General features: G+C 37.4%; 1 protein-coding gene across 1 annotated transcript in view; it reads right to left on the bottom strand.

Moving 5' to 3' along the window:
- Positions 1-3,469: 3,469 nt before the first annotated feature.
- The window catches only part of SRMS (src-related kinase lacking C-terminal regulatory tyrosine and N-terminal myristylation sites), a 65,394-nt gene continuing 43,890 nt past the window's right edge, over positions 3,470-24,973 (bottom strand). Inside the window, exons 6-8 of the mRNA XM_053693135.1 lie at positions 13,185-13,363; positions 10,894-11,050; positions 3,470-4,834 (exon numbers count right to left, since the gene is read on the bottom strand). Of these exons, the coding sequence (XP_053549110.1) occupies positions 4,653-4,834; positions 10,894-11,050; positions 13,185-13,363 (518 nt within the window). The 3' untranslated portion in view covers positions 3,470-4,652. The remainder of the gene's footprint in view (positions 4,835-10,893; positions 11,051-13,184; positions 13,364-24,973) is intronic.

Below are 24,973 nucleotides of genomic sequence, written 5' to 3' on the forward strand. Positions count from 1 at the left end.
TCTTGTCACCTCATCACTCTCCCGTTTACAGGACTTCTCCAGACTGGCTCCCATCTTGTGGAACTCTCTGCCTCGCTCCACAAGACTCTCTTCTAGTTTTAAAAGCTTCAAGTGCTCCCTAAAGACTCTACTGTTCAGGGATGCATACAACCTACGCTAACCTTTCTTTATACCAGTTCCTCTCCTCCATTCCTATCCCCTGAACCCCCTTAGCATGTAAGCCTAAGAGTCCAGCTGTTTGTTGATCACCTTCTCAAGAGCTGACTACAACAGTGCAACTCTTGGCAGGGCCCTCTACCCATTTGATCCCTATAATTGTTTTATTGTACTCCCCCTTTGTTTATAGCGCTGCGGAATCTGTTGGCGCTCTACAAATAACCGATAATAATAATAATAATAATAATGTTACTCTTAAAAATATACATGATAAAAATTCAGTATCTACAAAGAGATTTTCTCTAAAGGATCTTCCTGCTACACTGAGAACTGTAAAATCCTGTAAGAGGTGGTGTAAACATTTCATGATCCCACGCACACATACTTAATCAAACAGTTAATGTATTAGCACTTCATATTAACATTTTGCTTTTAGAGAACACAAATAATTGCAGGCCAGCTAATGCATTGGAAATAAGGCTTTGTTTACATTCCTGCTCAGTGCACACCAGAAACAATATAGGCTTTCAGTATTGCATAGCGCTATGAGAAACTACCTTTATAATGACTAACTAAATAAAGTAGCAATGTCACTGCTTGTTAATATATTGTTTATAGTTCTGTAATAAAAAGTTAATTCTGTGATTCTATGGAAGGGGGGCAGATTGCTTCGGGCAGGTCACAACTGTTTCTCGGACACCATACAAGCAGAGAGATATGTAGAATGAAATTCTGATTCAGTATTACTTTTGGGTATCATCACAGTGTTGAACCTGGACTGTTTCTGTTGAAATGAGACTAGGGAGGCTGATCATCTTCTACAAAGTGTTTGTCCCCTGATGTGATGGAGTTTGTTTGTCCTGTGTGTGATGACTGATATCTTCTTCTCTGCCAGTGTATGATATATTTAGCAACTAACAAGTCATTAACAATGGAAGCTAAATATTTCCTAATGTATAATCAGTGCTTTGTTTAGCATAAGTAGTGTCCTCCCTTTATTCAGTGCTAAGTGTTACCTTTGTGCTATCCCTGGTTAAAACAGGTGCTCACAAAAGTAAAGAAAATAGCACAACAAAATTAAAGTAGAAATACATTTACTTGTTTCAAATAAACAATCAAAAAAGTAACAGAATCCTTGCTAAAATGCAACGATAGACAGAGAAAACACTCAGGGCTAGATTACATGTGGAGTGGTAATTACTGCTCCCCCTTGCACACTAACTCCGCTCCACTTTTGCTCTTTGCGTGCCTTGGGTATTGCACGTATTAAGGTGAAAGTAAATTTATTTTGCTTATGTACTAACCCGATGAGCACCTAACAACCATAATTGCGCTAACGCTAATCGCCATAAATCCCCTACTCTAATAATCCCTAAATCACCACATAGCCCACCACAAAGTCCCTGCTACACTATTAACCCTTAAACCGCCACAATCCCATTGCAAACTACCCTTCTACACTTTTAACCCATAAACTGCCACAACCCCATCACAAACTACCCTGCTACACAATTAAACCCTAAACGGCCACAAAGCCCACTGCAAAGTCCCCGCTACACTATTAACCCATAAGGGCACTTGGTTGGGCATTGCCCTTAGACGGGAATTTAGCTATTTCTTTGCCCCCTCCTCCAACAAAACCCTATTGTAAAAAGAAGTTTGAGCTTTTAATGCAATTGATTGCATGCAAGTAATCTCATTTACTTTTAACTTATAATACAAGCAGACATTGGGGCATATTTATTAAAGGTCGTGCGGATCAGGTCCGCAAGACCTCGCTGAATGCGGAGAGCAATACGCTGCCCCCTGCTGACTCACGGCCAATGGGCCGCCAGCAGGGAGCTGTCAATCAACCCGATCGTACTACCCTTTCTACCCTAACCACTTCACATGCAGTTCCCCGCGGCACAGCTATTTCTCCGTCTGGAGGGGGCCATTTTGCTGTGGACTTTACCGCGCAGTTACAATAGCAAGAGGTATATGCCACAATCACCAGCTAGCCCCTAGAAGTGCATTGCTGCTCTTGAGCCTACCTATGTATGCTTTTCAACAAATTATACCTATAGAACAAAGTAAATTTGATAACAGTAATATATTGAAAAGTATCATGGAGTCATGGAAGTTCAATTTTAACTTTCATGTCCTTTTTAATGAGAGGTCTCAATATACAAGTTTGTTTTGTGTTGCAAAGTAAAGAAAAAATATAAGAAGTGAATTCTAAAGAACTGGGATCACAATGAATCCGTAAAACTTATGTGAACTGCTTCTTGCAGCTCTAACTGGAATGTAATCCAAAGATTGGTTACTAATGATTTGAGTGCAGAATCTTAAGTTTCTTTATTATTTGACCACTATTTTTATTATTTTACCTTGTACAGGGCCTAGTATGACCACTGGTATTACTTGATCCATCTGTGCTTATGTTGCTTTTATTTTAACAGATTTCTGAAACATACCAGTGCTCATCCTTGAAGAATTAAGCATGTGCGCTCACAGTCCTGCTGCCTATAATTTGAGCTTTGTTGTTGGTCGGCACAAGTGACCTCATCTTTTACAGTGTATTGTCACCCTTTCAGCCTCCACTTCTTTTGCCTTTGTACACTGGTCATAATCTGCACATCCTGTGTGTTATATCTAAATCATAATAGTTACATAGGGGCCGATTTATTAAAGTGCGAGCGGACATGATCCACTGTAGCGAATCATGTCCGCAGCACATCAATAAATGCCGTCAGCATGCGCTGGTGAACTGCTTGTGCAATGCCGCTCCCTGCAGATTGGCCGCTAGCAGGTGGATTGCTGTCCGCCGCCTCAGAGCAGGCGGACGAGTTAAGGAATAGCGGTCAAGCTAGCTATTGATCACAAAATCAAAGTTCATATTCATGGTTTCTCACAATTTTCACCACTGGAGCTTTAAGTAAAAAGTAATTAGACATGACAATTAGGCAAAATAATGACTTTTTAACCTTATGCCAACTGATTTGATCACTCACTAACCTGCACACACATTATATACAGTCCAAAATACATTACTTCTTAAGAAGGGTCTATACATACCTTAGTAAAATTACTCATTCGCTGCACAGAATGTAATGTTGTAGGAAGTTTATTTTAACTATTGCACCAAGGAATGTGCCCATCTGAGAAAATACCTCTTGTTGTACAATTACCTTTAATGTGATTGGTCAGTTCCGCATATGTAGTGATGTATAACTCACTTTATGCAGCTTTTATCTTATAGGTACTTACAATAGGTTAAAATAGAGAACCACTGCAAAATAAGATACTTTTCTATAACATAAAATACAAACAATAGACTTTGAATATTTATTTAGTTCACATATTATTTGACAGTTTCTATTGGGCACATCCTTTGTATATGACAGTTTGTTGGTACATGTTTTTAGAAGGCTTTGTCTAGACAGCCTTGTGTTAATTTAATAACAACATGCATAATCATGCACAAGTCAATAAAATTAATAAAAATATGTAGTCAAAACCAATAGCTGTGGGAGGAATGAGGTCCATATTGAAGAAGTACAGTCATTAACACAAATGACCTGATAATCAAAAGGTCACCGGCATGGAGAGAAATTACTCAAAATATTTGGGAATTTTTTTTAGCATTATATTGTAATGTATGTGTGTCTCCTTCAGATCCAGAATCCTGCATATCCAGATAAACAGATCTCAAGCTAGTATTTTCCATTATAAATGTATTAAAGGGACCACATAGTACTTATTAGATAATCTCACCAGAACGGAGAGCTTTAGATCATCATCAGGCCCATTTATTTATTATGGTGCGAGCGGACATGATCCTTCAGATTTTTGGCCAATATGCCACCAGCAGGGGGTGTCAATCAACCCAATGGTATTGAATCGGGTTGATTTTCGGCGATGTCTGTCCACCGCCTCAGAGCAGGCAGACAGGTTATGAAGCAGCGGTCTTCAGACCGCTGCTTCATAACGTGTGTTTCTGCCGAGCCTTAAGGCTCACCAGAAACACGGGGCAATATGTAGCATCTAAATCCATACACTGTTAATGTTCACTTAACGTATTGGACATACATTAAGATTTGTGATAAAATAAATATTAAATAGTGTACTTTAAACTTCCAATTCAAATACAATATGATTATTTTTAATGGAAACCTTAGATGAGAAAATGCATTTAATTATTGCCAGGTCTATACACCATACACTTATTACAGATAATCAAAGTTTTGGTAATGAAAAAGATGCTCTTCTCCAATAGCAACTTATTTATTTATTTTTAAATAGCAATTGCTATTAAAGTTCACTGAAATTTCAACAATCCTCACATTGTTTTGAGGTATAAGAGGGTCTTTAAAATGTATCTTAGGCCTTCCTTCCAATATGAAATACCGAGGCCTTGTACAGGTACAAAAAGTGCATTGTCTTAATTTCAGTTATGTAGTTGAATGGAGACTGCAGAACGCTGTAAATTCCTGTTGAATTTACAAGATAGGTGATCACCGGGTTGACTGTTGAATAATGGAGATCTTCTTCACAAGCTCTTGAAAACTAGGCCTATGTTGAGGTTCATCCAACCAGCAGGATGACATCACGTTGTAAACATCCTTGCTGCAAATTGGGGGACGAGGAAGTCTATACCCACTTGAGATATTTTCTACAGCTTCACGATTAGTCATTCCTGAAAAGAAAAAAGGAAAAGAAAAAATGTAACAATATAAAGCAGGTTCATATTTCATTTTGTCTTACTGGAAGTCACACAAATCCAGAAAAATCTTATTTTAATTAATTTTAAACCTATGCTCACATGCACACACATCCAAAAATGCTCATAGTAAGGATGACATCACACACAGGGCTAGATTACAAGAGGAGCGCTATTTTAAGGTGCGCCCGTAAAAGGGCAAATTACAAGTGGCTGGTTAATGCTCCAACGAGCTCGCTGGAGCATTTTGTGTTTTGCGCACTTAACCAGAGGTCAGACCTCTGGTTAATTAAAAAAAATGTCCCCTAATTGCCCTTAAAATAAAGTGCACAGTTGCTTTTATAAAATAAAAAATAGTAGCATCCATATTTTTCAAAACTGTACAAAGCAGTTATAAGGGGATAAAGTGAGGGCATGTGGGTGTTTTTACTTTAAATATATATGTATCTGCTTATATACATATATATTTATGTGTTAATATGTTTATATACACATCTAAAAACATATGTACATATTCCTATACATATATATTTTTAATTGGCTGCCCAACACTGTGCGACTTACGCCCTGCGTTGCACTAGGTTCTTTGTTGTGTCTGACAGCATGAGAACGAGGCTCTCATTGAAACCTATGAAAGTGCTCTCTCGTGAGCTTAACTTGTAATACCAGTGCACATTTACCCTGGAGCACAAATATTGTGCTTGTGAAAGCGCAATTTTGTGCTCCACTCGTAATCTAGGCCACAATGGGAAAATTAATGACATGTTCTGTGATAACTTTTTTTTTCTATATATCCACTAGTATGCCAGATTACCTGCCTATGCCAGGAAAGCAGTGTGTAAAAAAAAACATTTTGAGAGAACATGATGGTGTTTTTTAATTAAATATTTTTGCAGAGGGCCATAGCAAGAAAATATTTAAGGCAATTTTGAATTGTATGCTACTTTAAATATTCAACATTTTAATCCTATGTGTTTAACCCACAGAACACAAATATTTAGATTGTACGTTAAACTATAAGGGGCCCATTTATCAAGTTATAAATGAGCTCTGAGCAGGTGGACAGGAATCACCAGAATTCAACCCGACACCCCCTGCTGGCGGTGAATCTAAAAAAAAAAGTATGATCTATTGTGAAGTACGGTTACACTTAAATATCAACTAAGTATCAAACAAAGTTGGAGTCAGGGTCTCATTTTCCAGTGTATATAGCAGCAGACAAATAATGCAAATGTTAAACAACGGACACCGGGGAAGAGAGTTTGCTCCCAAACATCCGAGAAAGTAACTAGAAGACCTTTGAAGGGGTACAGTCTTCTTGCAATCCGGGCTCAAGGACGTGCCACAACCAATTCAAAGCTAACAGCGGAAGGGTGTCTCTGCTTGTCTAAAGCTTTTACCGGTAATCGCTAGAAAGTTATAAAGGCTGCATCCTCCTACGGATGCTTTCTCCTTTTGCCTGAAGGTCCTATTTTTACTTATAACTAAGTCTGGGGCATTTTTTTATTGATTATTCCTGTTACTGGCCAGTTAATAAGGAATTATACGTTTTTACTATAAGTTTTACTATATATTACCTGTCTTTTGCTTATAAACATTTGCATTATTTGTCTGCTGCTATATACACTGGAAAATGATACCCTGACTCCAACTTTGTTTGATAGTTGATATTTTAGTGTAACCGTACTTCCCAATAGATCATACTTTTTCTTTATAAGATTTTCTTAGAAGGTTTTTTTATTAATGAAACTTATGTACTTTGTAGCTTTTTAACTATTCAGTTGTTGTGAAAACGAATAAACCCGTTAAGATTTTTTATCTAAATCTTTGTGTGGGATATTTGTTTCAGGTTGTTCCCTATTTATTTATATTTATTTTTTATCTTTTGCTCCCTTGGTGGTGCTATCCATTTTTACAGTTAATCACCCCTGAGGTGGTAGTATAGGCGCATCCAAACATCTTGTGTTTTTAAAGGGATACTAAACCCAAATGTTTTATTTCATGATTCAGATAGATCATGCAATTTTAAGCAACTTTCTAATTTACTCCTATTATCATTTTTTATTTGTTCTCTTTGTATCTTTATTTGAAAAGCAGGAATGAAAGCTTAGGAGCCAGCCCATTTTAGTTTCAGCACCTGGGTAGCGCTTGCTGATTGGTAGCTAAATGTAGCCACCAATCAGCCTGTGCTATCCAGGGTACTGAACAAAAAATGGGCCGCCTCCTATCTTGGAAGTTTGTCATTCGGACAATAGGCCATAAGGTCTATTTCTGGAGTATCCCACAGATTCACAATCTGAAAACCTCCTGATGAAGAGACCATTCCCCTCCCCTCCAATAATCTGCCTCCTAATTGTATACTCCTGGAATGTGGATTGCAGAAATTGTAACAGTAACTTTGCTCTGCCCAAGGTAAAATCTGTGAGTTTCCCCCTTATGATTGATGTACACCACAGCTGTGACATTACCTGATTAAAAAAACGAAGATATTGTCATCTTTTGAGGAGGCCAAGCCTGAAGAGCCAAGAAAATCACATTGAGTTCAAAGACATTGATGAGTAACCTCACCTCCTGAGAGACCAAAGCCCTTGTGCTCTTTGACACTCTCAGACTGTAGCCCAACCCAGTAAAAAGGAAGAGAAAAGCAACACCTCGTAGAGATCATGTCTGCAGACCAAGACTTTAACCATAAAGCTCTTCTGGTCATAACAGTAAGGGGCCGAATCTTGATGCCTCTGTTTCCACGTGAGCCTTCAGGCTAGTCAGAAACAGTAGTTATAAAGCAGCGGTCTAAAGACTGCTGCTCCATAACTTGTCCACTGCATCTGAGGCTGCAGTCTTCAATCTGCCCGATCCTATACGATCGGGCTGATTGACAACCCCTGTTATCGGCCGCAAATCTGCAGGGGGCAGCATTGCACAAGCAGTTCCCCAGAACTGCTTGTGCATTGATAAATGCCGACAGAGTATGCATGCTACATCGTATCATGTCCGTCCGTACTTTGGTAAATTGGCCCCTAAGAGTCAAATTTTTAGCATTGACACAGCTGATATCTACCACAGCATCACAAATAAAGAAATTAGCCATTCTTAATCTTTAACAGTAGATTCCTCAGAATGTTTTTTCTGACACAGACTGGCACCAGAGAGTAGCTGTCTGAAAATGTGCTATTCTCTAAGGCAGGGGTAGCCAACTCCAGTCCGAATGCACCAACAACAGTCCTGGTTTCATGAACCAAACTAGAAATTGTACCATCTATTTCAGGTATTAAATCCCAAAATTCCACAGCAGATTTGGTGTCCTGATCAGAATTAGAATTGTGATCATCAAAAATTAAGTCACCTTCAGAGGACAAATCTAAGCTGTTTTAGAATTAGAGAAACTTTATTAGAATAAGTATCTACTATAGATTGTTTATCAGCAAAAAGACATTTGAATTTAAATGTCTGAGGCATAGTCGCCAAAACCTGGAGCAAATTCAGCTGAATCCTCTTGTGGAACACATAAGGGAGAGACATAGACATCTAGAAGGAAAAGTAGCCATAGATTGACTATGCACAAGCATGTGTTCAATACAAGCATTGCATTGTATGGCTTTCAAATTACACACACTAATGCTCACTATAGACCTATACAATTTGCAGAAGTTTCATGAAAATTTGTAAATGTTTTATTTCACAAAGGCGACTGCGCAGTGTAAATTTTGACTGCAAAATCACACACTGAAACAAGTATGCAAAGCACACAATTTATTTGAACAAATAAACTATCTGTAGATCTGTTCTAAAGGATCTGATTGTAAAGTATTGGGGACAGTTCCACTTTGTTTCATTCTTTACATAAAAGGTAACAGATAAAATTCACACAAAATAACCACCCACAAAGACTGCAATAACTTTAATACATAAAGAAAGTGCAGAAGCACAGTATATTATATAGAAGCACAGCAATATTGCAGTATTGTGCTTAAAGGGACATGAAACCCAATTTTTTTCTTTTCATGATTCATATAGAGAATAACATTTTAAACAACTTTTCAACTTACTTTCCCTTTAAGATAATGCAGAAATATAATATGCATATGGTTGAAAATGAATACAATGTAATAGTAATAATGTAATTATACAAAAAATTAAATAATAACAAACAGAAATGTGTAATTTGCACAAACAAAGGGATTTGTCGATATTGAAAGAATATTCTCTTCTGAAAGTGATACAAAAGCTACAAAGCAAAGTGATAAAGATGCAATGGGCAAGAAAAAAAATACCATAGTAACATAATCTAGAGCTATGACTTAAAGGGACAGTCTACCATAGAATTGTTATTGTTTTAAAAGATAGATAATCCCTTTATTACCCATTCCCTAGTTTTGCATAACCAACACAGTTATATTAATATACTTTTTACCTCTGTGATTACCTTGTATCTAGGAACCTTTTTCCAGCCCCCTGATCACATGACTGTGACTGTTTATTATCTATTGTCTTAAATTTAGCATTGTTTTGTGCTAAATCCTAAATAACCCCCTGTGCCTGAACACAGTGTTATCTATATAGCCCACGTGTACTTTCTGTCTCTTTGTGTTGAAAAGAGATTTAAAAGGCATGTGATAAGAGGCAGCCCCCAAAGGCTTAGAAATTAGCATACAAGCCTACCTAGGTTTAGTTTAAACTAAGAATACCAAGAGAAAAAAAGCAAATTTGATGATAAAAGTAAATTGGAAAGTTGATTAAAATTAAAATTCCTATCTGAATAATGAAAGTTTAATTTATACTAGACTGTCCCTTTAACTCTCAGTATTTCAGACTAAAAACAAATCCTCCATGTAAGAAAAAGACTGAGCGAAACTATAATGAATTTAAAAGCATTTATTAAAAGGGTACAAACAAAAAATAATTTAGGTACAACAGGGAAGTCCACAAGAGAACTAATTGCATGTATGAGACGCTATCATGCTTGGTGTCTCAAGTAAGCAGGCGAATAGTTCTAAGGAAGTCCCCACCCTCCTAGTGATGCATTGTATTAATCCAATGCAACATAAGTTTCATCAAGGTGCGTCTGGCTTTGAAAAAAAATGCTATGTAGAAGTTAAAGAAAAAAAACAAAACGATAGGAAGAAATAAAAAGAATAAATCATACACATAAAAGTCCTTAACTGTCAAAGACATTGTCCCCAGTGCACATTGAATATTATATGGTTCAAAGGTTTGCTACTGTAAATAGCTGGCAAATATAAATGTCCTCTGGCTATGATGTATTGTAAAGGTGTACCTGCTGCAGTGAGTGCTTGTGGTATTTACCTGATGTGCACCCACTCTACTGTGCTTACCCAGCTGCCAAAAGACTGCTTCCAGTAGAGTGCCCATCCAGTGTTTGCAAGCAACAGCATAGGCTATGTCAGTGGAGTATAACAATGACTCGACAGGAGGAGGCTAAGGGACAGGTCCCCGCAACACCAGAGGTAGGCTTGTAAATAACTCCTATATCGATTGATTTTATTACTACTCCATACTCTCCTCTGTCCTATTTCTATTACCAGCACTCTGAGGGGAAAATAGGTCTCAAGTACTGTAGGTCTGAGAACCCTTGTCAATGAAGAATCTGGAGCACCTCAGTTCTCCACCTTCTGAGGCCGATTTATCAATGTCTGGTGGACATGATCCCCTGAAGCCAGACATGGCTCACGTGGAAACAGGGGTATTTGGCTCAATTCAGGCCATGATTTATCGGCCCCTCTATCTTCTGTGGAGACAAATTGATAGACAGGGAAGTGGGAGGAATTAAAAGCTCTTGGTATGTTGGGTATCTTTGCTTCCATGGACTCTCACCATTTATAAAAGATAGGGTATTTTACCTGAAAAGTCACTAGATATAATATGCTAAACAGGTATCTGATTGGAGTCACTTCAAAAAACCTGAGAAAAAGCCACATGGGGTACATTCCAAGGCTTTTCTAACTGATTAGAATAGATCCCATAATTTGACTTATTAACATTTATGCAAATGTTTTTTTCAAGAGATCCTTCCTTACCTTTGTATGGCTGCTGGCCCAATGTGTATACCTCATATAGTAGAATCCCATAGGACCACACATCTGATTTTATAGAGTACTTGTAGAACTTCAAAGCCTCTGGAGCTGTCCATTTTATTGGGATATTTCTGTTACTTTTTGGAGAGTAGAGGTCATCCTGAAAAGTTTTTAGAATAAGTTGCAAAGATGAGTAGATACAATTGTCTTTCATATCTTTGTTTATTTATACCACTATATGTATATAGTGTAAATTTATTATTATTCTGAGCAGAAATAATTGCAAATATAACATGTAATCAGGGTATCATATGTATTTATTTGCAATCAATGGATATTTTAAGAGCTGGGCCAGTTTTCTCTCTGCACCTGTGTAACCTCTCCTGATTGTAGTCTAGTTTTAAACACCACCCCTACACAGGTGTTATAAAATGGGCTGGCATATAAGATGACATTTCTTAATGAAAATTAAATTCAAGAGAAGGAAGAAAAACTCTGAAAATAGCATGACAGTAAAGAGGTGATTTTAATTTCTGCTGTATCGGAATCATGACAGTTTAATGTTAGGTAAACTATCCCTTTGAGCTATCATCTTAAGATGATATTGAATCAAACATCATTCAAATTTTAAAATCATTGTCTTAAATATTACACTGTGTGTCCTAATGTCATCATCAATGTTTAACTTTAATACTAATTTCACATATACATACTTTCAAAGTATAATACACAATGTAACAAATGGCACTTACAAGTTCTGATGAGTGATCAATGACACAAGTATCAAGCAATTTGATTAGTTAGTGATAGTATAAAATGTATATTTAAATCAGATTGGCTGATATCATAAATCATGTGATTATGCTATTGCCAATCAAAAGTGGTGGAAAATTTCACTAGTTTGTGGGTTGTTTATGAGTATTGTATCAAATTTGGTGCGAAAAGTGTTGCATCAAATTTGGTGCAAAGTGGAGAGTGGGACTCATATTACATGCCTTAAACATGGTGCAAATAGATTTTTTTTTTTTTAAAAAAAGGAAGTTAGCTATATTATGTTATGTATTTATTTCATTTTTATCTCTATATCTACTAGTGCACCAAGTTTGGAGCAATAATATTGTCCCCTTGCTTTGTAATGAGAGACAAAGCTGTGACATAATCCATAAGTAGCAATGTATTTCATTTTTATCCCTATATCTACTAGTGCACCAAATTTGGAGTAATACTTTGCACCAAATTTGGAGCAATACTTCGTTCTTCGCACCAAAATTGGAGCAATAATATTGTTTGATTTAGAAAGAGTATACAATTTTCATAAAGTTTCTAATTTACTTTTATTATCTAATATGCTTCATTGTCTTGCAGCATCGAACATAACCTTTCTGTGTTTTCAGACTCCCATTGATTTCTATGGCATTCGCGGCCTCAAGGGTGGTGGTTTGAACGATAAGTACGCTGCGTCGGAATTGACACAAGCGTAACTGTTAAATGTTTGATAAATTGGGAAGAGGGTCAAATAGAGTCGAATTTGAATTAGAAACATCTGGAATGACGCAATCATCGATCTGCGTTGGATTGATATTGTGGGAGCGTATATTACATCACACATTTCAACATTTGACGATCTTAACGCTATGTTAACTATGGGGGATCAATCTCGCGTCGAATTTGATGTGGGATTCCAGCGTATTATCAGTTGAAGCTTTGATAAATCTACCCCACAGTGTGTAAATGCATACACTGTGATCTAGTAGGGATTTGTAGTAAATATGTTTTATTTAACACCCGGAATTGTAATATAATAATGAGAGTCTGTTTTTTTACAATACCCCGTATATGTCTTATAGATATATAAGACAAATACGGGGTATATGCCTTGTATACGGAGTATATGCCTTGTAGATATAATTATATCACTAAGTTAAATAACACCCTTAGAGAATTATCTGTATAAACAGCCAATCGTATGCCTCAGAGGCGGCGGACGAGTTAAGGAGCAGCATTCGGCCTTAATAAATCGCCTTAATAAAATATGCCAATACAACTAGTACCGTAGTGTTTTTAACCTTGTTGGGCAGATAACAGTGTATTTTTTCCATGTTGTCTTTTTAGTAGCATTAATAAAAGTTACATTTTATATACATAATTGGTAAAATTCCTTTCCTTTTACCCTTATTTTGTGCTCAGAGGCATTTCTGTTTTTTCACCCTGCTCTTGGGGTGTGTTAATGTTGAATATAATGTTAAGAATGTAAAAAGTATACTAAAATACAATCTAAGTACCACACAACCAACCTTGAGCAATCTGGCTAATCCAAAATCAGCAATTTTGCAGATGAGGTTGTCTCCCACTAGGACATTGCGAGCAGCCAGATCTCGGTGTACTATGTGTTCGGTTTCTAGATAAGCCATACCATTAGCCACCTGACTAATAATGTGCAGGAAGTCTGCGCTTCTCAACCTGTTGCCTTCATCTGCAAGATCAAAATAATTACACCATAGATCATCTTGCACTGTGATAGGAATGGTGATACAGACTTGGCAAAATAATTGCTTGTTAAGTAACATAAATTGATATTGATAACATAGATGAAGTCTAGTTTAGAAGCTTAGGAAGAAACAAAATAATAAGAAAAGACTAAACAGAATGGCTCACATACACCTAAATTACAAGTTTTGCGGTACGGCTATACTGCTAAAAAATTGACCTTTGAGCACGGAATATGCAGGTCTCCCATATTACAAGTCGCTGCGGTACAGCCTATAACGTAAGCGTTTTAGCCTTTATGCAACTCTCCATTTCGCTATCTGAGACCAGTATTTATGGATTTTGCGAAACAAAAATGTTTCACAAAACTAATAACAAAAATGTTACAAAGTACACTAACACCTATAAACTAACTATTAACCCCTAAACCACCGCTCCCCCACATCGCAACTACTATAATAAACCTATTAACCCCTATTCCACCGGCCCCCCACATCACTAATACTAAACTAAACATATTAACCCCTAAACTGCCGGCCCCCCACATCGTGTATCACTAAATTAAACTATTAACCCCTAAACCTATCCCACTAACTTTAAATTAAATTTGCAACAGAACTATCTTAAAATAAATAAAAACTTACCTGTGAAATTAAAAAAAATTAAGATTAAACTATAAATAAACTTAACATAACTATTTTAAGAAAAGAAAATAACAAAAAAAATACTGCGAAAAAATAAAAAAAATTCTAGCATTACAAAAAAATACACTAAAATTACGAAATATAAAAAAACACTAAGATTACAAAAAATATTAAATGAAATTATCCAAAATAATAAAAATTAAACTTAATCTAATTGCCCTTTAAAAAAAAAGCCACCCCAAAATAAAAACACCCCTAACCTAACAATAAACTACCAATAGCCCTTAAAAGTGCCTTTTGTAGGACATTGCCCTAAATTATACAGCTCTTTTACATTAAAAAATGACAAAGTCCCCCCTAATAGTGAAACCCTCCTCCCCCAACCAACACCCCAAAATAAAAAAACCTAAGTCTAAAAAAAACTAAGCTACCCATTGCCCCTAAAGAGGCATTTGTATGGGTCATTGCCCTTAAAAGGGCATTTAGCTCTTTTACTGCCCATTAAAATAAAAAAGCCCTAATCTAAAAAAAAAAAACACCCCAAAAAATAAAAAATAAACACTTAGTCTATCCCCCAAATAGGTACCCACCATTCCTGAAGTCAGGCGGAGAAGGTCTTCTTCCAGGCGGTGAAGGTCCTCTTCCAGGCCGCGACATCTTCATCCAGCACGGAGACCTCTTTTATCTTCATCCAGGGCAAAGGTGGAGCAGAGCGGAGGTGACCACGGAACAGTACCGGCGACCGCGGAGCCACCCAGCATGGAGGATCCTCTTCATACTATCATCGCCGCACACTGAGGATTGAATGCAAGGTACCCCTTTTATATTGGGGTACCATGGCATTCCTATTGGCAGAGAAACTCAAATCAGCCAATAGGATGAGAGCTGCTTAAATCCTATTGGCTGACTTGAAAGGGCTATTGGTAGTTTATTGTTAGGTTATAGGGGTTTTTTATTTTGGTGTGGCTTTTTTTTTATAGGGCTATTAGATTAGGTTTAATTTTTATTATTTATTACTTTTTGTAATCTTAGTGTGTTTTTTTTTTTTTTTCCCGTAATTTTAGTGTTTGTTATTTTTGGTAATGTTAGGTTTTTTGTTATTTTTCATAATTTTAGAGTATTTTTTGTAGTGTTAGATTTTTTTAATTTTTTTGTAGTGTTAGGATTTTTTCATTTTGTAACTTAGGTTTTTTATTTTTAATTATTTTTATTTTTTTAATATAGTAATATTAAGTTAATTTAAAGTTTAATCTTAGTTTTTTTTTTATTTCACAGGTAAGTTGGTATTTATTTTAAGCTAGTTATATTGTAAATTTAATTTAAAGTATAGGGTATAGTTAGGTTTAGGGGTTAATAGTTTAATTTAGTGTGTTGCGATGTGGAGGGCTGGCATTTTAGGGGTTAATAACTATTATAGTAATAGCGATGTGGGGGGCCAGCGTTTTAGGGGTTAATAACTTTATTATAGTAGTAGTGATGTGGGGGGCCGGCGGTTTAGGGTTTAATAACTATTATAGTAGTAGCAATGTGAGGGCCCAGCGGTTTAGGGGTTAACTGGTTTATTTAGTGTTGGCGATGTCGGGGGCAGCGGTTTATGGTTTAATAACTTTATTTAGTGTCGGTGGGCAGCGGATTAGGAGTATTTAGACTAGGGGTTTATGTTAGAGTGTTAGGTTTTAACATAGCTTTCTTTTCCCCATAGACATCAATGGGGATTGCGTTATGGCGATCGACACTCTGCGATCGCAGGTGTTAGTTTTCTCTCCATTGATGTCTATGGGGTAAAACGTGCATGAGCAGGTCAAGTCAGGCCTTGGGTTTTGTGCGGTATGGAGCATAACGCATCATACCGCACAACAAAAGAAGGTTTTTCAGTAACTTGTAATGGCAGCGCTATAGAGAGTGTGATACTGCTATTTTTTTGTGTTATTTACATACCTGGTTTAGCGCACAACTTGTTATCTTGGTGATAGTGAATATAAGCTTGAAACATAAATAATATGTATAATTTTTAATGTGAGGCCACAGATGTGATACAAAATAACCTTAAATCATTAATCCTGAGGTTATATTTTTTACCATAAGGAATACAAAGATCATACAACATTCTTATGATATATATAAGTAGATCAAAGCCTGACAATGTTTCGATGTTGAATATTACTAGAAGTAACAAAAAAAATAGTGGTTTGAATGGAAGCAACATGACAAATTATATCCCACTGAGGAATTAATTTCTTATTCTGTGGCTCAACTATTTTCATAAAATATATTCTAAATTGACTTATTTCTTTACCTCACTGTACCAATGGGTGCCATTATCTTGGATACCTTCTTCTATAGCGTCTATGGAATTCTGTCTCATTCTTAATATCTTGTTATCAAGAGACTTTTCTCAGTATACACTATCAAGCTGTACTACCTTAAAACACAATGGGGTCCGTTTATTAATGTGCGGATGGACATGATCTGATATAGTGGATCATGTCCGCCGTACATCGATAAATGCTGACAGCATACGCTGTCGGCATTTATCATTGCACCAGCAGTTCTTGTCTTAGGACCGCTGCATCTTAACTTCCGCTTCAGGCGGAACTGAAGTGGAGTGTGTCGGAGGCAGCATCCGCTGCTTCTTAAATAGACCCCAATATGTGTTGCTCTCTGGTGGGTTTATTTTAATACTGTAGTGTAGATTATGTTAAAATGTCATAATGTTTATAGTCCTCTAGTAATTCTGTTATGTATAGTTTTTTTCCCCAGGGTGACTTAAACTGCTTATAGTATAGGACTCAAACTTTACCAGTGGGCCCCACAAAATAGAGCTTGTAGTTTACTACTGTAAACTATAGTATTCTATAAGAGGCATCAATAACTGGGACATCTAAAATATAAAACTCTTATTATAGGGAATGACTTACAAGGAGAAAAATATTGTTTACATATCTATAGTATCCTACCTTCCCTATAGCGGCCAATATGCAAATTATGTAACCTTCAGGCAATGCTTTGAATTGCCTAAATCAGCTATTTGTTTTCCAGTTTTTAATAATTGTAAGATGTTTTACATATATTCTTCCCTTATGGGGGCACATACCTTTAAATTCAACTACAAGAATGGAACTACATGGAGCCCAGTTATAATGGAACGCAGTGGCATCTAAAGATTTTTTTTTAGGAAACTGTATTGAGGAAGGAACGAACCAGAGCAATAAATACACAGATAATAAAAAAGGAAATAAACAGGTCCATAAATAAAGTGGGATATCTCACATCTGTCAAAAGGAGATTTGTATAATTCTCATCTCCTGGTTTTTATTTATTTAATTGAAATCATAAATAGCTGGTGGGACTTTTTAAAACATGAGAATTGGCATGGAAATATTTTCACCTTAAAGGTGGAGCTATTTCACTTGGTGCATTTACATTAATGTTAATCAAAAAATGAAATTGTAAATCTTTCAACACCTCTGTACATTTAATAATAGTAACAACAGAAATATTCACGTGGCCAAATAAGTATAAATGTAATGAGAAGATAAGAAGGGCCATAAAAGGATATAGTAGTGATGCAAAAGATTTAGGGCTCGATTCCAATGTTTCCAAAATTTTCATTTAATATCGGAAAAACTTGATTGGATATTTTGGGCTAGATTATGAGTGGAGCGCAAATGTTTGCTCGCAAGCGATAAGGGGTTTATTGTGTGTGTTTGCCCTCGTTGGGTTTACCTCATATTATGAGTTGAAAGTAAATGCAATCACTTGAGATTTACTCTAGAATGATTACTGTGTCCTCAGAGCTGTGTTCTAGCTAAGTAGAAACCACCCAAGTGCTGTATGGACGAGATAAGAAGACCACGAGTTGCCTATGTGTGAAGATTCTGGATTGGCTCAAAGCACAGCACATGGGATAATTTGAGGCTATAAAGAGACACTGTTCTTATCTGATTTTGCATGCCAGCTTGTGTTACTCATGTAGTTTCGCAAAACTACAAAGTGTCACAAAACACACCAAAAATACATTACAAAGTAATGTAATAAGTTATATACAAAAGCTTTTTAAAATTTGCTGCTAGGATAAAGGGTATATCTGGTTTATCCTATTCCTTAGAAATTATTTCAGTTATCAATGAAGGAGCTAAAAAGGTTTCAGGTGAACAAGACTTAGGTCTGGAAATAAGATCTATGTATTTTTGTATATAATTTACTGGACAGCCTGCTAAAATACTAGACTGTCAGGATGAATACCGGTCACCTGGAAACCCTGCTTACTAAAGATACTTTTTTTTAGATGCCACTGTGTTCTGTTATTGAGCTTCATGTTACGCCCATGAGGGGAGATGAAAATGCAAAATATATGTAAGACCACTTCCCATTAGTAAAGGGTTAAACACATTGCAAAACAAATAGCTGGCTTAGATAATTTGCAGAATTTTGACCTAGGCAGCAGAATTTGTTTTTGGCTTCTCAAGAGACAGTGAGATGACCACAAAAGCAAGAGGTGTTTAATATTCCTTTCATATGAAACTAGCATTTATACATGTCACGAGTACCTCATGATATAGCTGCCAAGGGGTTAAATCTCTTTAGCCTGTGAGCTAAAAAAAAATTTGTTTTTTCAAGAATAACTGTGTCCTGTGTTTATGTTGTTTGTTTTTTTGTGATAAAACCAGACCCCATTATAAATTGTTTCAGAGTTCCACTTGAATAACTGTTATTGTATAGTCATTAAGGCAGCAAGCCCATAAAAGTATTGGTTCCAGAGACAATAAGCAGTGCCCTCTCCCCAGATCCTGATGAGCTCAATAAAAGGACATTGGTATAATGCAGATATTTGTTTAAAACATGTTATGACATTAGATGAAGGTAAATATGACAACCATGTCATATTTGGTATCAAATTGATTCCCACAGTGTAAATAAGAGATTGCCTTTCTGTCTATATGAAAATGGATGGATTTATCTAGCAGAAATTATGACGTGTTCTAATATTTCAGGCATAGACTTAGAGTTTATTGGTGGTCGTAAAAGATAAGGGGCTTCTCAGCCCCTTCAAAGAGGGTGGGGTCAGACAACTTGATCTCTGGAGAATATGTATAAGAATCCTTTGTTTTAACAATGTATTTGTCATTCTTACAAGGGAAGCTGTTCTACAGAGTAAGGACACATTGCTTCATGCCATCTCCCTGGCGCACAGATTCCAAAGACTAGTACAGTATGAGGTTTCTATTTTCTTCTTTTTATTTTGAAAAACTGTTTGCTGTGTGTAATTTTACTTGTAACAACTTTTTCTTATTAATAATGCATAGTGCATAATATTTTTGGCATAATAAATAATTAATTTATTAAGCTTTGGCCTTTGTCTAATAATTGAACCGCGTTACTGAAAGAGACTGGAGTATTAGAACTGTATATTTTACGTTATTTTCTGCTAAATTGTATTCTGAGAGTTAAGGTGTAAGTCTGGGTTTTTCCTTAGTATTTTCCCTTTAATAAATCATAAGTGGTGGCAGCATAGTTAGTTTAGTGTGGGTGGTATTAAAGGGGAGTTTTGGGCATTTCTTTTAAGTCTAGTACAGACTAGAGAGTGTTGTTAACCCTTGCACCCACTGAACTAAGTCATAAGGTTGCCTGACGTGGCTAGATTGTGACATATTAGTGACTGTAGAAGGGATCTGATAACCCTTTCTGTGCCAAGTTACTGGATCAGGGTTGGTTAACCTTGGTCATCACAATACAAATGATTAATTTGTATTATTATTCACAGTGTAGAGCGAATCAGAGGCTGTATCAAGTTGTTCATGTCTGCAAAGGGACATTGTACACTAGATTTTTCGTTGCATAAATGTTTTGTAGATGATCCATTTATATAGCCTATATGTTGGTGTTTTTGTAACCATGTATAGTTTTGCTTATTTTTAAAAAAACAGTGTGCTGATTTTCAGACTCCTAACCAAGCCCCAAAGTTTTAGATGTATACTGATGTATACAGACTTCAAATTGCTTCAGCTTGTATAATCAGTCTTTTCATATGCAGGGGTAGGGGGGAGGTTCTGCTATCAGCCCCTTTCAGTGGGTGTTCCAAACTAATCTTATCAACAGTGCTAAATTGGGAGCTTCAAATTAAGTTTCTAAAAGGTTTTAGACTGGATCTGTGCATATTATTCGTTATAGGAGTGTCTATTACATGCAGTTATATGAAAATTGGTGTATACTGTCCCTTTAAATAACATGCAGGGGGGCGGAGCCTGGAGCCGCACTAAGATGGAGCTGTAATCTCAGAGCTCCGTTACATACTGCTCAAATTAACTACTATAGAGGGCAAATTGAACTTTCCTGCTATAGGAATCACTCAGTGAAGGAGAGGTGAACACGGACAATGAAGGCTGGAGGGTGAATCAGACACTCACAAGCTGTACGGCACCTAAACTTAATCGCAACGGAGCGGTGTGAGCCACCATCTTCGCCACGTGGCGCAACTCCCGACACAGCAGGGACACCGGCAGACAAGCAGATTAAGCAACAGGAGACACTAAAGCATAAGATGCATCGGACACAGATACATGATCCGACAGACAAGTAAGCAAAACTGGGTCACCCTGGTCACGACTACATGAATATAAAAATATTAAGAGGCGAATGAAACAGCAAGAGGGAAAGTAATCTAACAGGGATGTGTATAATACTATGCTACAAATAAATGTGGAGTCCCGTATCACAGCATGATAATAAATGTACAGCACACAATGCAGATCTCAAGTAACTGATAGTAGATGACCCACTTTATAAGAAAACAAACTACCTTCTTTTTTTCAAAAAAAAAGGGGGAAAAAACGGCACTGTTGACTCTTGTTCCTATCTCATCTGTAATTGATTCAAACAACAGACTGATGAAACACTACGGCCTAGATTTGGAGTTCGGCGGTAGCCGTCAAAACCAGCGTTAGAGGCTCCTAACCCTGGTTTTGGCCGCCCGCTGGTATTTGGAGTCAGTGATTAAAGGGTCTAACGCTCACTTTTCAGCCGCGACTTTTCCATACCGCAGATCCCCCTACGCCATTTGCGTATCCTATCTTTTCAATGGGATCTTTCTAACGCCGGTATTTAGAGTCGTTTCTGAAGTGAGCGTTAGAGCTCTAACGACAAAACTCCAGCCGCCTGAAAATAGCAGGAGTTAAGAGCTTTCTGGCTAACGCCGGTTCATAAAGCTCTTAACTACTGTACTCTAAAGTACACTAACACCCATAAACTACCTATGTACCCCTAAACCGAGGTCCCCCCACATCGCCGCCACTCGATTAAAATTTTTAACCCCTAATCTGCCGACCGCCACCTACGTTATACTTATGTACCCCTAATCTGCTGCCCCTAACCCCGCCGACCCCTGTATTATATTTATTAACCCCTAACCTGCCCCCCACAACGTCGCCGCCAGCTACTTAAAATAATTAACCCCTAATCTTCCGACCGCAAAGCGCCGCCACCTACGTTATCCCTATGTACCCCTAATCTGCTGCCCCTAACACCGCCGACCCCTATATTATATTTATTAACCCCTAATCTGCCCCCCTCAACGTCGCCGACACCTGCCTACACTTATTAACCCCTAATCTGCCGAGCGGACCTGAGCGCTACTATAATAAAGTTATTAACCCCTAACCCGCCTCACTAACCCTATAATAAATAGTATTAACCCCCTAATCTGCCCTCCCTAACATCGCCGACACCTAACTTCAATTATTAACCCCTAATCTGACGACCGGAGCTCACCGCTATTCTAATAAATGTATTAACCCCTAAAGCTAAGTCTAACCCTAACACTAACACCCCCCTAACTTAAATATAATTTACATCTAACGAAATAAATTAACTCTTATTAAATAACTTATTCCTATTTAAAGCTAAATACTTACCTGTAAAATAAATCCTAATATAGCTACAATATAAATTATAATTATATTATAGCTATTTTAGGATTAATATTTATTTTACAGGCAACTTTGTAATTATTTTAACCAGGTACAATAGCTATTAAATAGTTAAGAACTATTTAATAGTTACCTAGTTAAAATAATAACAAATTTACCTGTAAAATAAATCCTAACCTAAGATATAATTAAACCTAACACTACCCTATCAATAAAATAATTAAATAAACTACCTACAATTACCTACAATTAACCTAACACTACACTATCAATAAATTAATTAAACACAATTCCTACAAATAAATACAATTAAATAAACTAGCTAAAGTACAAAAAATAAAAAAGAACTAAGTTACAAAAAATAAAAAAATATTTACAAACATAAGAAAAATATTACAACAATTTTAAACGAATTACACCTACTCTAAGCCCCCTAATAAAACAACAAAGCCCCCCAAAATAAAAAATTCCCTACCCTATTCTAAATTAAAAAAGTTACAAGCTCTTTTACCTTACCAGCCCTGAACAGGGCCCTTTGCGGGGCATGCCCCAAGAATTTCAGCTCTTTTGCCTATAAAAGAATAAATACAATACCCCCCCCCCAACATTACAACCCACCACCCACATACCCCTAATCTAACCCAAACCCCCCTTAAATAAACCTAACACTAAGCCCCTGAAGATCTTCCTACCTTGTCTTCACCATCCAGGTTCACCGATCCGTCCTGAAGAGCTCCTCCGATGTCCTGATCCAAGCCCAAGCGGGGGGCTGAAGAGGTCCATGATCCGGTCAAAGTCTTCATCCAAGCGGGGCAGAAGAGGATCTTCCATCCGATTGAAGTCATCATCCAGGCGGCATCTTCTATGGTCTTCCATCCGGAGCGAAGCGGCAGGATCCTGAAGACCTCCAGCGCGGAACATCCATCCGGACCGACGACTGAACGACGAATGACTGTTCCTTTAAGGGACGTCATCCAAGATGGCGTCCCTCGAATTCCGATTGGCTGATAGGATTCTATCAGCCAATCGGAATTAAGGTATGAATTTTCTGATTGGCTGATGGAATCAGCCAATCAGAATCATGTTCAATCCGATTGGCTGATCCAATCAGCCAATCAGATTGAGCTCGCATTCTATTGGCTGATCGGAACTGATCGGAAGGTAGGTGTCGGCGATGTTAGGGAGGGCAGATTAGGGGTTAATACTATTTATGATAGGGTTAGTGAGGCGGGTTAGGGGTTAATAACTTTATTATGGTAGCGGTGCGGTCCGCTCGGCAGATTAGGGGTTAATAAGTGTAGGCAGGTGTCGGCGACGTTGAGGGGGGCAGATTAGGGGTTAATAAATATAATATAGGGGTCGGCGATGTTAGGGCAGCAGATTAGGGGTACATAGTGATAACGTAGGTTGCGGCGGTTTACGGAGCGGCAGATTAGGGGTTAAAAAAAATATGCAGGGGTCAGCGATAGCGGGGGCGGCAGAATAGGGGTTAATAAGTGTAAGGTTAGGGGTTTTTAGACTCGGGGTACATGTTAGAGTGTTAGGTGCAGACGTAGGAAGTGTTTCCCCATAGGAAACAATGGGGCTGCGTTAGGAGCTGAACGCTGCTTTTTTGCAGGTGTTAGGTTTTTTTTCAGCTCAAACAGCCCCATTGTTTCCTATGGGAGAATCGTGCACGAGCACGTTTTTGAGGCTGGCCGCGTCCGTAAGCAACTCTGGTATCGAGAGTTGCATTTGCGGAAAAAATGCTCTACGCTCCTTTTTTGGAGCCTAACGCAGCATTTGTTTGAACTCTCGATACCAGAGTTAAATTTATGGTGCGGCCAGAAAAAAGCCTGCGGAGCGTTAACCCTTTTACCGCCAAACTCCAAATCTCGGCCTAAGATAATATGACTCCCTTAGCAAAAATTAAGACAGCATAAGAAATATTATGAGAAAATTAAACTGCAATACTACAAAGACACATAATAAGGAAGGCAGGGAGAGAGACACACTGCTGGAAATACAATATAAATAAAAGTACTAAACTACACTGATTTCCAACGCTACTATCCAAAAGGCCTGATTTATTGGGAAGACAAATAAAAAATAAAAAATATAAACAGATTCTACTACTACCATTCACATTACTAAGATATCTCTAGATTGAATGTTAATTGGGATACTGAACTACTACTTATAGGAGTGCATGTAAACAGAGAACCCAGGAGCTATACTAAACCTGGTAGTGAATATATTATTAAAGAAGCTACTGTCTGGAAGCTTAAGTACATCGCTACAGCAAGGCAATATTTGTACACCAAATCCTTGTATGCAACATACACACCCCTTAACACGCACGGGTTTAAAAGCAAAACCCACAAACCAACATATACCTCAAAATCTACATAGCAAAGCCGTAACTTGCCACACAACAACCGACTTCAAATATGTCAGCCAGGAAGCAATATAAATCCTCACAAGGGCCCAAAACACCGGCAGCTGCCTTATTTTTTAAACCAGTAAGGGGAGAAAAAATGACAGAAAACGCAAGCAATATCATAGAGAAAGATGTAGAATCAGAAACAGACTCCCAGATTAATGAAGATGAAACTACCCCAGTCACAAGAGCTGATCTAAAGACGCTAGTGTCCAAATAGGACATCAACAAGAACTTTGACAAGCTATGGGACAAATTTGATTCTTTTCAAAATATGGTCACCAATAGTCTCACAGAAATTAAGCAGGACATCACAGAACTAGGATCCAGAGTGGCGGCGTTAGAGGAAACAGAAAGCACCACCACAGAAGATTTAACTACCCTTAATCACACTCTAACTACACAACAACATGAACGACATCCAAGACAAGTTGGAAGATCTTGAAAATAGAAGCCGACGGTGCAATTTACGACTAAAAGGGATCCCAGAAGCGGTGTCTGCAGATGAATTACCCATCTATCTACAACAACTTTTTCAAGCAATCACAGGAGAGGTAGATGATGGAAAATTTCAATTAGAAAGAGCACACAGGGCTTTAAGGGCCAAA

This window comes from Bombina bombina, chromosome 1 (genome assembly GCF_027579735.1).
Source record: "Bombina bombina isolate aBomBom1 chromosome 1, aBomBom1.pri, whole genome shotgun sequence".
In the NCBI taxonomy this organism is placed as follows: domain Eukaryota; kingdom Metazoa; phylum Chordata; class Amphibia; order Anura; family Bombinatoridae; genus Bombina; species Bombina bombina.